The sequence below is a fragment of the Oryzias melastigma genome, linkage group LG2 (genome assembly GCF_002922805.2).
Source record: "Oryzias melastigma strain HK-1 linkage group LG2, ASM292280v2, whole genome shotgun sequence".
In the NCBI taxonomy this organism is placed as follows: domain Eukaryota; kingdom Metazoa; phylum Chordata; class Actinopteri; order Beloniformes; family Adrianichthyidae; genus Oryzias; species Oryzias melastigma.
In genome coordinates this window covers 11,759,047-11,772,400 of record NC_050513.1, presented here as the reverse complement: position 1 = coordinate 11,772,400, position 13,354 = coordinate 11,759,047, and the positions used below count along the sequence as shown (strand labels likewise).

Here is a 13,354-nt window from a genome sequence, read left to right as displayed (position 1 = left end):
CTTAATTTTTTTTTTTTTTAACCAGCATCTGGATAAATAGTCCCTAGAGCAAAAAAGATACACTTTTGCCATTAAACTCTTAAAAATAATCAGCTTTTATGTGTTAAACTGTTGATTTTTAAAGTTCAAAACCCACAATGGATGGTGGTAATTAAGACCAATAAAATTAACTGAAATCCTGTTGATTGATTGAAATAAAACTAGGTAAAGAAAAAACACATTTTTAGATCCAAAGGGGGTTAGAAGGAGATGAGACGTAATTAAAGGATCTCCCTAATGACCTTAAAGAGGCTTCAAAATAAAAGCAGGAGTCATAGTCTAAAATAACACCACTTCCCAGCAAGTTTGATACTTTGATGTTGGAGTTTGCAGAGTTTTCTTTCAACATTTTTAGATAAAAACATCTGTTTGTCTTTGTTTTGTTCCTGATTACCATCAATGAACCGTTTTTGCCACAAAGCTTTCAGCTTAACCAGACCTGTCACGGTTAAAACCATCCATTTCTGCTTAAACTGCAGCATTCAGTCACTCGAGAGTGTAACTCTAAACCCAAAGTTGTACTCTCATAATGTGTCAACGTTTAGAACGACCACAGGAACAAGCTGTGTTTACAGCTCCTTCCTCGCCGTCCCCTCTCATTCTTGTTGCTTGTGTGCCTGGGAGTTGTTGTTGACATGGGTTTTTAAATAGCTGCGGTCCGAGCGATTCGCCATCTGTCCCCGAGGGTCGCTCAATTTGGAACATCCCACACACAACGAGAGCCAGCCACGGACGAGTATATGCTCCGTATCACCTTGCAAAAGCGTCTTGCATAAGGAAAGACAACAGTGGTGCGACACTTTTTTTGTTGTGTTGCTATAAAATGAGATGCAAAGTGGAGCTGCAGTCGAGATTTCCATATGGTTGTTTAGAGTTGGTCACATGACTCAGAAGCATCTGATGAAACGTGTCGTGACTATTAATAGAGTTGGGCACTAACCCCAAAAAAGAAGTTGGGATGCCAGAGTCAGTTTAATAAAAGTTTACCCAATAAATAAGGAAGACTTTAATCATTTTCATCTCTCTCTGTGAATTTCAGATGTTGCTCATACCCAGGGTCCACTTGATGGAAGTTTATATGCCAGGGTTCGCAAAAAAGACTCCCTCGAGGGAGTTGTCACCGTCAACGGACTTCCAGTCTGTGAAAACCCCTTGACAAATGCGGAGAACTCCTTGCAACAGACCAACCATCCCTTGCAAACAGCCGAGCACACCCTTCCTGTGACGGCCCACACCTCTCTTCCTGCCGTTGACCACACCCTTTCTGTGAGCAGCGACTCGGGCAACTCCACCGCATCCATCAAGACCGACCGTACGGATGAGCACAACCATTCTCTGCAGAGTGCCGTGAGCCACAACACCCCGGTGACCGCCCACCAAACGCTGAGCCCACAGGAAAAACGAGAGCTCGATCAGCTTCTGAGCGGTCTCGAGGCACCTAGTCAGAGGCAAGCGTACCTGTCTACTTCCACCAGTCCAGGTGGGGGAGTCAGGCACCTTGTTCCTGCTCAGGTGCACGTCAACGGGGGCCACAACAGGCTAGTTGGTGCACCCTCAACAGAAGAGCGCGAGACAGATATCCTTGATGACGAGCTCCCTAATAGCCAGGAAGGTAACAGTGTGGATAGCTTGGGTACGCTATCGTCCCTAGAAGGACAAGCAACTCCCGGGGATCTCTACTACCAATCCCAGACTCCAGTCAGTGGACAGAACGACGGTCCATATCTTGAGAGAAACGTTACCGGAGAGAAGCTGAAAGAGATGCCTGTGCATGGAGTACGAACCCCTACGACCATGCAAGAAAGGTCGCTGGACTCATCATCGCCACAGGGGGAATACAACTACCAAAATGGGGTTGGGATGTACCGTTCACAGTCATTCGGAAATCCAGCTGCCGGCAGTCCTGAGACCAACCCTAAACTGATGCCCAGGGCTCCAGAGAGGAGCACCAGTAGCCGGGAAGCTGTTCAACGGGGTCTCAGTGCCTGGCACCAACATAGTCTTCCAGATGATCCATTTGGTCCTCCTCTTCAATCCACCCACAGCTTGCCCCACTTCCCCACATCAGCTTCTCAGCGTGACATCGAGCAGTCCATTGAGGCCCTAAACATGCTGATGCTCGACCTGGACCCGATCAACTCCCACCTGTCCAAGTCTCACAGTGCACCGCCTGGGGAGAACATCATCAACTCCTCCCAAGTTCCCTTTTCTCAAACGTTAGCCAGACCCTCTTACCAAGCAGAGTCGGCTATTCACGGCTACAAGAACGCCGGGTCAGTCAACAACGCCTATCACCAACCTCCACGAAGCACTGGAAGAGTGTCCGCAGTGACGAACCAGAGTGCAGTTATGGACTCGTTGGTGCACTCGCCTCCACAGAGGTCAAACGCCGGCTACCAACAGCAAACTACCACTCCAACGCACACTCCTGAGCCCTACCTCCAAACACACCAATCCCCTCACAGCCACCCCAATGTTTTGTCGTCCAACTTCCACCAGCATCCACCAACCAATTCATATGCGGGCAGCATTGTTTCACACTCCCCGGATCTGAAAGGGTCATCCCCATACCCAGGGTACAGCACCTCTTCTTCCCCGCTACCTGCCCTTACCCCTCAGCCAAAGGACTCTTCTTCTACACCCTTGCCCAAAGAACAAGACACAGAAGAGGAAACACTAAACTTGGAAGGCCTTGTCGCTCACCGCATAGCTGGTAAGGCTTTGACCAATTGCTGTTTTAAAGTGAAATGAACTCTATAAATAAAGTAGGGCAGAGCTAATGGGTGGAAATGAGAGTAAGGACAACCAAACTTTCAGAGGCTTCAGCCTCCGTGTCCTGTTTGGGTTCATTTGTATCATTCACCGACAAGACACTTCCATTCAATTCATTTGTGTTCTCATAGTTCTCATATTAAAACTGTGGCTATGGCAATCACTTCCTGCCATTTCTCCCCACTCTGCACCTCTTTTACCCCTCTCCTTCACCTGCCGCCTTCACCTGCCGCCTTCCTTTCACCATCTGACCTACCCTGCCTGGAAAACAGAGTACAACGCTCGCATTCGAGGCATCAGCGAAAGCATGACACCTCAACAATGTGACCGTCACCGCTCCTATTCCTTCTCTGGTTTGTTATATTTTTAGTTTATTTTTTTCCTGCATTCTTTAAGTCTCTTTTTTTTCTTCATAACTTTTAACCATTTTTTTTATGTGTTTAGCCATTTCCCTACAACCCAATCCTTCTCTTCCAACCTCACTTACTATCCCACCTTGAGTATTAGGGTTGTGGTTTTATGCACCAGTAAAATCCTGGAAAATACAGAATACTTTGGACACTTTCAGGTGTTCGCTCTAGAGGGATGACCCCAGAGGTGACGCAGGAGACCGGTAGACGCCGGACCACCAGTGAGGGCCAGTATCAGAGCAGCCATGACAATATGTCAGCGACGCATTCACCAGACTTTGCCAACAATCTGGCTCTTAATCCCGGAGGAAGACCAAGAGAGGTGAAAAGACTTTAAGCATTTTTGGCCTTTCATCTCCCACGTATACTAAATTGTTATGACCATCAGGTCAATTTTTACATGTTTGTAGTATGTTGTAAAATGATACGATGTAAAGGTTTGCCATTTGATTTTTTTCATAAAATTAAAAAAAATAACATAGCAACAAAAAAATAAATAAATAAATAACATCGCTATTTACCGGCAGTAGTTACATCCCCCAAAATAAATTGTATTCTATCCATAATAACTACTATTGGAACTGAAAAGCCAATTGAATTATAGCTAATTGTAAAATTATAGCCAACAAATTTCTTTCTTATATATCAAACGTAGAATATTTCTGATAAATATAGAATATTTGGATGGTATTGTAATTCCCTTTTTTTCTGCAGGGTCCCATGCACAGCTATCGCGAGGCGTTTGAGGACGATGAGGCGGGGCGATTCGCCAACAGCCCTACTTTTGGGGGCGGTGGTGAGATGTTGCCCGTGTCGCCACAGAGCCCTTACTTCAACGTGTGTAGGTTCACACTCACTGCAGACATGGGGTACTATTGAAATGCTGTAAAGTCATTACCTTCTATGACGATTTTAATACAAAATATAGACTGTAACTGACATACCTGAAATCAAATTAGTACTAGAAGTAATAAATAAATATGCATTTGTCAAAAAAAGATGTTTGTTAGATTTGAAAATTGATAACCAATTAGGTTTGTAAAGCCCACTGAATCAAAGAATGGATAGAAAATTCTAATGTTTTTATTAAAATGTTTTATTAAACTCTTTGATGAAATTTACAAAAATATATATATTTTTTTTAAATTAGATATAAATACTGTCAATTATGACACGTTGGTTGATTTAGTACATTTTTTGTTCACGACAATGCTAGTTTAAGATGCAAAGCTATTAACATAAGGAAAAAAGTGGAAAACATTTGATCCAACATTGTCTAAATGCATTTTAAGGAATAAATTATCAATATATTTAGCATTTTTCAACACAGCAAGTAGTCATTTAAAAACGCGGATTACAATAGATAAGCTATTCTTACCATAAAGTTTAGAAAATTAGCCCAACTTTTTCCCGCCAAAAGTGATCATGGGAGCAGACATTTTGAATGAGCAGAAAAGGCCCCTCTACTGCCCCTAGTGAAATAATGATGCACTGCAGGGCAGACAGCATGGACCAAGTTTATATACAATGGGTTTTGATGAAAAATGTAGATCATGTCAATGAGATAGGGGCCTCAGAATGTGTGTATCAAATGTTTCAACATATTCTCATTCCTAAGTCATCACATATTGGCGTCTGGTTAAGGACTGCTCCGCGTTAGCTTTGGACATTTTGGGTGTCTCCAACTCGTTTTTTGACATGCTGACTGTTCATAAAATCAAAGGTCTGCAACCCTGGGACACCATACTGGATGTGGTACTAGAAACGGACTGGTCCTTGGGACATGTCTAATACTGGTACCCTAACTCGCCATCGGACACGGTACCGGACACAAACTGGTAGCGGGTTAGGGTACCAATACTGGGTTAGGGTTCGCAGCCAAGAGGTTGGGGACCTATGATTTATTGGGATTAGCCAGCACTTCAAAAAACGACAATTTGGGGAAACCCAAAACATCAATTTTTGACTCAGAAGGCTCCTTAACCAAATGTCAATATGTGACAAGTTGGGAGTGAGAATGTGTTGAATATATGTTTCAAATTTTAAAATGGTCAGAATTTTAAAAAAAATTCAATTATATATATTTTTATGGTTTAAACAGAAATACTAATTAATTTTTACATTTAGTAGGGTATCAGCGTTTGTAGACAGTGCTTACCCCTCTTGCTGCAGTCAGTCCTGAATCTCTACATTTCATCCTTGCTTGGCTTTTCAGCAGAGTTCATTCAGGTTATTTCCAAAGTTACGTTTTTTTCTCTAAGCCTTAGTTACATACCCGTATGGAAGTTTGCCGTACAGTTACTTTTTGGGTTCTATGGAACTGTGGTGGGTCATAGACAGTGCTTTAGCCCTTGTGCCATCCTAGATATGTTAACGTTGGGACTGGGGTCATCTGGAACCCACTTGACGCCACGCTGAACTTTTTTTTTCACCAATTGGTCTATGAGCTTGTGATTTAGTGAGGGCCCCCTGCGTCCCCCCAATACAGGTTTTCCCATACATAACCACCTCAAAGGCCAGTTGTGACTAAGGCTTTAATATATATACAATAATGTGGCTGTGAGTTCACTATGAATCACGATACAAGCAAGACATTTTGTGCAAGGTAAATTTATTTTGAGGAATGTAGCATGGTGCCAAACAATAACTTTGGTTTTGGTCAACTTTCATACATCTGCATGTTCAGCATGTGACTCATAAATAGTGTTAATAATAAAGCCATTTCATAGTCCTGCAATAGCAAACGTTTCAAGTATGGTACATTTTTTAGTCATGCATTTTATTGCTTGTGCTTGTCTCCCGTGATTTAAGCTTTGCTGTTTTCTCATATCCCAATTCTAAATAACTGTTTTCCCCATTAATTATGACTTTTTTTCTTAGCTCGCTCTACTCCGGGTCTGACTAAGACTCCTTTGTCTGCATTAGGACTGAAGCCTCATCAACAAGGTGGATCAGGTAAGCATTCTTTGTATTTCTGTAATGCTGGGATGTGGCGTGATTGTGAACAAGAGATTTGACATCATCAGACCAGCATAATGTCATAGGAACCAAAGGGGTCCAGTGACCAATAATTGGAAAATAATTTACCAAGAAATATCAACATTTTTATGGAGTCTTATATAAATCTCTTTCAATTCTGGTTAAAAGTTCCACCCAATAAAATCTGTGGTTGTTTTATAACCTTACAGTTTAACACCTAAATTGTATTACTTTGTACTTAAACACTTTGAATTTGGGTATCCTTGTTTTTTTTACATGCACTTTACAAATATATTGGCAAAACTGGAAAAAAATGTTTAACACATGCAGTTCATTCACATTTTGATGATATTTCCATAACATTAAGATGGAAAAAAAGAGCTTCTGAGAGCATTATAGGAGTTTGTAAATGGAGGCTCGCCTCTAATCAGATCCCCTAATATCACTGCATTATGCCAGCTCTGCAGCTGACTCTGCAGAACGGAGTTATTTTCTTGTCCTCTGCCGCCCCCTATCTTCCAACACTGTTATTTTTTTCTCCTTTTGCTTTCTGTCTATTTTGTGCTGTCAGATTCTGATTCTAATGATGGACATCAAGGTAGGAGCATTTTTGTGACCGAATATGTCAGCTTTGCATCCACTAAGTGTTAGATTGACGTCTGTTGAACAGTTTTTTTTTTTTTTACTTAAAGAAGTGAGTTTATGTTTGCCTGGATCTTGTACTTCCCAGATAATCGTGGTTTTGTGGACTTGAGGCAACAGCCTTTCAGTGCTCCCCTCTCCTCCAGCAGTCCTCTCCACACCACAGATGGGTACGTTTTCCAAATTCCAAATTTCTTTGCGCTTTTGAGAAAAAAAAAGTAAAAATAAAGGACTTTAGTTGATTTGATTATGGATAACTAGAGTTTTACCATAAAAAGCCAAAAATATTTAATCATTTTATTGTGTTCAGGTCAAAATTGACCCATTTGTGAGAATGGGTTAATTTTAATCTGAACACAATAATTAGGTTTATTGTGTATGGATTAAGTTGACCCGTTTTCAAATGTGACGATAGGTCAATTTTGACTAGAACACAACACAATACAAGGGTTTATTGTGTTTGGGTCAAATTGACACGTTTTAAAGTGTCACAATGGGTCGATTTTGACTTGATCATAATAGTGGTTTTGGGTCACATTGACCCGTTTTTAAGTTCGAAAATGGGTCAATTTGGACCTCAATATAATATATGGGTTTATTGTGTTTGGGTCAAATTGACCCATTTTCAAGTGTGACAGAGGGTCAATTTTGACCCAAGCACAATATTGTATTGGGTCAGACTGACATGTTGTCAAGTGTAAAAACTGGTAAATTTTGACCTGAACACAATAAAAAGTTTATTGCGTTTGGGTCAAATTGACCCGTATTCAAGTGTCACAATGGGTCAATTTTCATCTGATCACAATAGTGGTTTTGGGCAAAATTGACCTGTTTTAAGTTTAAAAATGGGTCAATTTGGACCTGAACAAAGTACAGAGGTTTTATTGTGTTCGGGTCATATTGACCCATCATCTCACTTCAAAATGGGTCAATATGACCCGAACACGATATAAAGGTTTATTGTGTTCGGGTCAGATTGACCCGTATTTAAGTATGAAAAAGGGTCAATTTTGACAAAAATTTGGCCCTAAACACAATATAAGTGCAGTATATATTGTGTTTATACAATATATACAATATAAGCATATATTGTCTTTGGGTCAAACACAATAAACCCTGACAAAAAATGCCTTAAAAAGGGAGAAAAATATACATAAATCTAGAATTTGTTAAAATCGGTTCCAATAAATTTTGAGAGGGAATTAATGTGTTGTTGTGTTTTCAGCAGGCGGACTGATTCTTCAGATGAGGTTCTAAACAGCCCGTCCTCCATGTACACCAACAGACCAGCCTCCCCCGAGGGTTCCCAGGTCAACATCATGGGTGTCCACACTGTCCCCGGCAGTCCCAACACCCTCCACCGCACCGTGGCTACAAATACCCCCCCAAGCCCCGCCCTGCAGAGACGTCTAGGTCAAGCAAGCCCGTCGTTGGCCAGACACCCCTCCCCGGCCGGCAAACCTTCCAGCCCCTTGATTGGCCGAAACCTCAAAACAGCAGGAGGTGGCGTCCCTCAAAGCCCCATGATGGGACGTCGCACAATGGGGAGTGGACGCAGCACACCAGATGAGATGGGCGCCGCCTCCCGTCAGGGAAGTGCCCAACCACCTCCCACGCCCACCTTCCCCGTCTCACCCCAGCTCCCGGAAAAGAGGCACATGTCCAGCGGGGACGCCGAGAGGACGGACAACAAAAACCTAACCCCTGCCAGCGGGGGCAGCACACCCAACCTGACCAGCACACTCCCAGATGCCTCCAAGTCTATCTATGGTGAGATCCAATCGATATGTCCTGCTAGAACTCCTGATAAAGCTGAAAACTAATATTTTATCTTGCTTTGTCCAAGCAGATGTGTATCCTGACATCAAGATGAATGTAAAATTTGTGCAGGATACTTCCAAGTTCTGGTACAAGCCAGACATCTCTAGAGAGCAAGGTACTTGGGGATCTTTTTCTCCTTTCTGCAGTCAGAAATATTCCTTTTTTTTCCTTGCTTATTTTTTTGCATTTCTATGTTCTCCTCAGCCATCAATCTATTGAAGGACAGGGAACCTGGGGCATTCATCATTAGAGACAGCCATTCTTTCCGTGGAGCCTACGGTCTGGCGATGAAGGTGGCCTGCCCCCCACCGACAATCCAGCAGAACAAGAAGGGTAAAACTTCTGCCCACTCCAGCTTCCTAGTGTTCCATCTATATCTTTTACATAAGGGTTGAAGTTGTTTATGTTTGTACTCCAGTTGGGGATTTGACAAACGAACTGGTGAGGCACTTCTTAATTGAGACGAGTCCCAAAGGTGTCCGCCTGAAGGGTTGTCCCAACGAGCCCTACTTTGGTGAGTTTAGATAGCCCTTGTTTCTGTAGACTGTAGATTGATCATTTTTTTTTTTTACAAAATGTACTCTCTTGTGTCTGTAGGATGTCTTTCTGCTCTTGTGTACCAACACTCAATGACCCCACTGGCTCTGCCCTGTAAGCTCATGATCCCTACCAAAGACCCCAACGAAGAAGCGCTAGAACTTGCCACACCCACTGATCCAGTTGTTGAACTTCTCAAACAAGGAACAGGTAAGGTTTACTAGAAGTTACATTTTGTTAAGTGAAGTTTTGAGCATTTTCTTTCATTACACAATGGTACACTTGATTTGCAACAGCATTCAAAAACAGGGTTGTTTGATTCTTACACAAAGGTTCTGGCATGGTAAGCTTCTCAAACTGCTATCATTTTGATTTCAGTTGACCCAAAGAAAGCATGTCAAACAATCTTGTGAGACATTGACTACCTTTAAAACTGATGGGAGTCAAAGGTGAAAAATGACACTCATAGATTTGTCTCTAACCCTGCCCTTTAATGGAGGGTAGTGCCAGAATGCCTTCCTTCTAACCCTAACATTAGCTAAGTGTTAGCTCAATTTTAGCTAGAAATTCAAACAGGATCTGTGTAGTATAAATGAAAGCTGAGGCCATGTCTACTTTTCAAATCTTTTCTAATCTGTGAAATCCTAAAAAGACAGGAACTGACGTGAACGCGTTCTAGCAAGACATAGGAATTAAAGTAGTGTTTGTTAGCATGCTAGCTAGTCTAGTAAAAGACAATAATTTTCTTTTGGTAATGTTTTTTCTCTTGGTCTTGTACTTTCTTACCGTTATTTTACAGTTCAAAAAGGTTTCCTAACAAATCCAAAGTAGTGTTTGTTAGCATGTTAGCTAGTCTAGTAAACATCCAAAGGGAAATTCTAAACGTGTAAAACTCAACAATGTTCTTTAGTTACTTTTTTTCCCTTGATCTTATACTTTCTTACCTTTATTTTACAGTTCAAAAGGTTCCTGAGGAATCACATGGTAAGTACTTGCTAGCACCCACACTGCTCTTACTTTAAGTCATTGATGTCTTCATAACTATGAAGTTGAAAAACATTAAAATGCATGTAAATTATATAAGGGATAATGCGTGATGAGGTGTCTATTATCAGGAATTAATTGACGATATGGAGGCGGAGAACAGTTCTCCTGCAAACTCTATTAATTTCTGATAATGGAAATCACAAAGGGCATTATCCTGTTTATACCACGGGAATAAGAATAAAATATCAAATTAAATTATTAGTATTGTTTTTTGTCATTTTGTCATGGTAATGGCTACAAAACCTTCCTTTCGCTGTGCTGTGGCTGGTCCATTAGAGCTAACCAGCAAGGGAAAGTGACATACAAGCTAAACGTCACAATAAGTGATCCAAAGCCTCATTTTGGATGTAAAGTGCATCTCTTATGACTTGTTTTAGCCTAAATAATGAAGCAAAGTCCACAAGAAGCTTCCTAGGTCCCGTTTATTGCAAGAAATATCACCTTCCCATCTGATCATTAGTTGTGTATCAATAAATAACCAATATATTTAATTAATTAGTTATTCATTATTTACTAAAACATGGTCCAAGTTACTGTTCCTTTTACCTACGGTACATTCAGGGTATTTGACCAAAACTTATTTTTTAGGTGTCCATTATTACTTTTTAAATGGACACCCTGCAGCCAATCAGAATTGAGTATTCACCCATGGTATAAAATCCAGTCAAAGTGTCCCTCAATGTGTAGCTTTAAGTATGTTGTTTGCTCACTTGCAAAACTTTCAGCGCTATTCCCATTTAACGTTTGCATCGTCCGTTCCCAGCCTGCAACGTTCTCTACATCAACTCTGTGGACATGGAATCTCTCACGGGGCCCCAGGCCATCGCCAAGGCCATCAGTCAGACCTTGGCAACCAACCCCCTCCCCGCTGCTACTACTGTCCACTTTAAAGTGACGACGCAAGGCATCACGCTCACCGACAGTCAGAGGAAGTGAGTTTACAAACTTGACTACTAGCTTGAAAACAGCTTGTTTTACCCTAAAGAAATTTCGTGTTCTTTATGCGTCTGACCTTAGCTCAAACTGACAAATTTGGTTTGGACTGTAGAAAATTGAATAAATTTGTGTCATCTCATTGTGCTATGACATTTTTTTATGGAAATAAAAGTATTGATCAGAAGTTTCTGATGTCTCAAAGATTTGGATTTTTTTTTTTAAATGTGTACAAATTCGTTGTTGTTTTCTTATTGGCAGAATTTTCTTTAGACGACATTATCCTGTCAGTACAATAACTTACTGTGACATGGACCCCCAGAATAGAAAGTAAGAACCCATTTTCTATCATATGATTCAAAATGTTAAGTTTTTCCTAAAAAGCAAACTAATTCTTTCCTTGTTATACCTCCAGATGGGGCAAAGAAGGAGGTGGTTCAGTGAAGTAAGTTAAATAGATACCGAAAAGCTGTGTTCACACCGAACGGGATTCACGAGGCCAATCTTAATGTTAGATCCATCTACGGATGTGATCTGAGGACCCGTGGTGGAATTTAAGCATATAGGCTACAATGTGTTTCAGCGAAAATTTTGATATGTGGCCATTCCGCGGCAGTACAAATACATAAACTTACCGGGTAGAGTCTAAAACCAAAATGGAGGAGATATTTGTCCTTATTTGTATCAACACAATCATAAAAATGCATTTTTTTTCCCCTCCTCGGACTAATGCGTGACAGCAAGTCGTCACACTGGTTCATAAAGATATGGAAGTACCGCTGAAAGCATCCATCATTTCAATAAGGAGAAATCTTGAAAGTGGGATTTAAAGATTTAATCGAGAAGATATTGTGGAACTTTAAGCTGAGCGTGAAAGTCAGAGTCTTTGGCGGTTGGGCTCTGGGTCGGAGACATCTTGCATGGTAGTGATGACCTAGGACCGACTGAAGAGACTGCATGCACATGGTAGTTTCAAAAGAGCCAAAAAGGACAACAAGCTGGAGGAAGGCCGGAGCAATGTCTTTGAACTTAGGGTTACCTAACCCTAACCCGAACCTCATCATACTGGAAGAGTCTCTAAATGATCTCATGAACCCAGATATCGTAATTACCGATACTTGTTTAGCCCTTGTGTTATTCTAGGCATGTTTACATTGGAAGTGGGGTCATCTGGACCCCACAAGACAGCGCGCTGAATTTTTTTTTTTCCTTCAATTATTTTTTTGTCTTCAGTAGTGTCTGTGGCAGACATTAAATCCTGTCCAACCTTTGTCATGAGAGGGATAACACCAATATTAGGGTGGGGTCATCTGGACCCCATAAGAGAGCACAAGGGTTAGAGCTTTTTTAAAATAACAAAACCTCTCAACATCTATATCTTCTCTGGATTGATTGAGTTAGATATACAGATATACAATCTATGCCTCCATGTATTGATAAGGAAAACTTCGGACAGTAGCTCCTCCCACACACGGTGAGAGTTTACAAGCACATTTTTAGGCGAATTTCTAAACAGAAGGATTTGGTGTGAACGCAGCTTGTTTTCGATAAAAATCTTGCTGCCTTTTAGCAGATGCCAACTATTCAATTTGCTTTGCTTTTTAGGCTTTTTGGATTTGTCGCAAGAAAACAAGGAAGCACAACAGACAATGCCAGCCACCTGTTTGCGGAGCTGGACCCAGATCAGCCCGCCTCAGCCATCGTCAGCTTTGTCTCGAAGACTATGAATCGGTGAAAAAGCCCTACAGAGGTGGCGGTTTGGCAATCCTCGTTGACTTCGGTGTCAATTTCTTTTCTCCGGGACTTGATCGTGTCCTGGTTTTTGGTTGTTTTTTTTTGTTCGTCGTCTCGGTTGGTTTCTCCTTCTGTTTTTCCTCTCTGCCTTGCCTGGTTTGTCTTTTTCGGAATTCGAAGGCTTCGGTGTGGATCCAGACTGGAGCTAGAGGACGTGTGATGTGGAGCCGTGACGACCACGGAGGCGCTTGCAGGGAGTTGATTTATTGACACGAGGAGCGAGGCTAAGTTCAAGCGGGGAACATGTATGGACTCACATGTTTTGATGCTTTTTTTTCCCCTTAATTCTTATTAATTTACCAAAGGTTGCTGCAATACAAGTGCAAGAATGATGTAGCTTTTAAGCCATTTATTATTTCCTCTTTTTAAAAGAAGAATCG

General features: G+C 41.5%; 1 protein-coding gene across 9 annotated transcripts in view; it reads left to right on the top strand.

Moving 5' to 3' along the window:
- Positions 1 to 13,354, top strand: part of tns1a (tensin 1a) — a 123,467-nt gene extending 110,113 nt beyond the window's left edge. For 3 of the 9 annotated variants that reach the window (XM_024288948.2, XM_024288955.2, XM_036215916.1), the window contains 17 exons: positions 1,079 to 2,752; positions 3,084 to 3,164; positions 3,380 to 3,543; positions 3,936 to 4,062; positions 6,102 to 6,176; positions 6,772 to 6,798; positions 6,931 to 7,012; positions 8,068 to 8,612; positions 8,692 to 8,778; positions 8,868 to 8,996; positions 9,082 to 9,177; positions 9,261 to 9,410; positions 10,158 to 10,184; positions 11,011 to 11,179; positions 11,442 to 11,510; positions 11,596 to 11,625; positions 12,786 to 13,354. In XM_024288948.2, coding sequence (XP_024144716.1) covers positions 1,079 to 2,752; positions 3,084 to 3,164; positions 3,380 to 3,543; positions 3,936 to 4,062; positions 6,102 to 6,176; positions 6,772 to 6,798; positions 6,931 to 7,012; positions 8,068 to 8,612; positions 8,692 to 8,778; positions 8,868 to 8,996; positions 9,082 to 9,177; positions 9,261 to 9,410; positions 10,158 to 10,184; positions 11,011 to 11,179; positions 11,442 to 11,510; positions 11,596 to 11,625; positions 12,786 to 12,915 — 3,662 coding nt within the window. In that variant the 3' untranslated portion in view covers positions 12,916 to 13,354. The remainder of the gene's footprint in view (positions 1 to 1,078; positions 2,753 to 3,083; positions 3,165 to 3,379; positions 3,544 to 3,935; positions 4,063 to 6,101; positions 6,177 to 6,771; positions 6,799 to 6,930; positions 7,013 to 8,067; positions 8,613 to 8,691; positions 8,779 to 8,867; positions 8,997 to 9,081; positions 9,178 to 9,260; positions 9,411 to 10,157; positions 10,185 to 11,010; positions 11,180 to 11,441; positions 11,511 to 11,595; positions 11,626 to 12,785) is intronic. The other 6 variants (XM_024288950.2, XM_024288952.2, XM_036215914.1 and 3 more) reach the window with 6 other exon arrangements.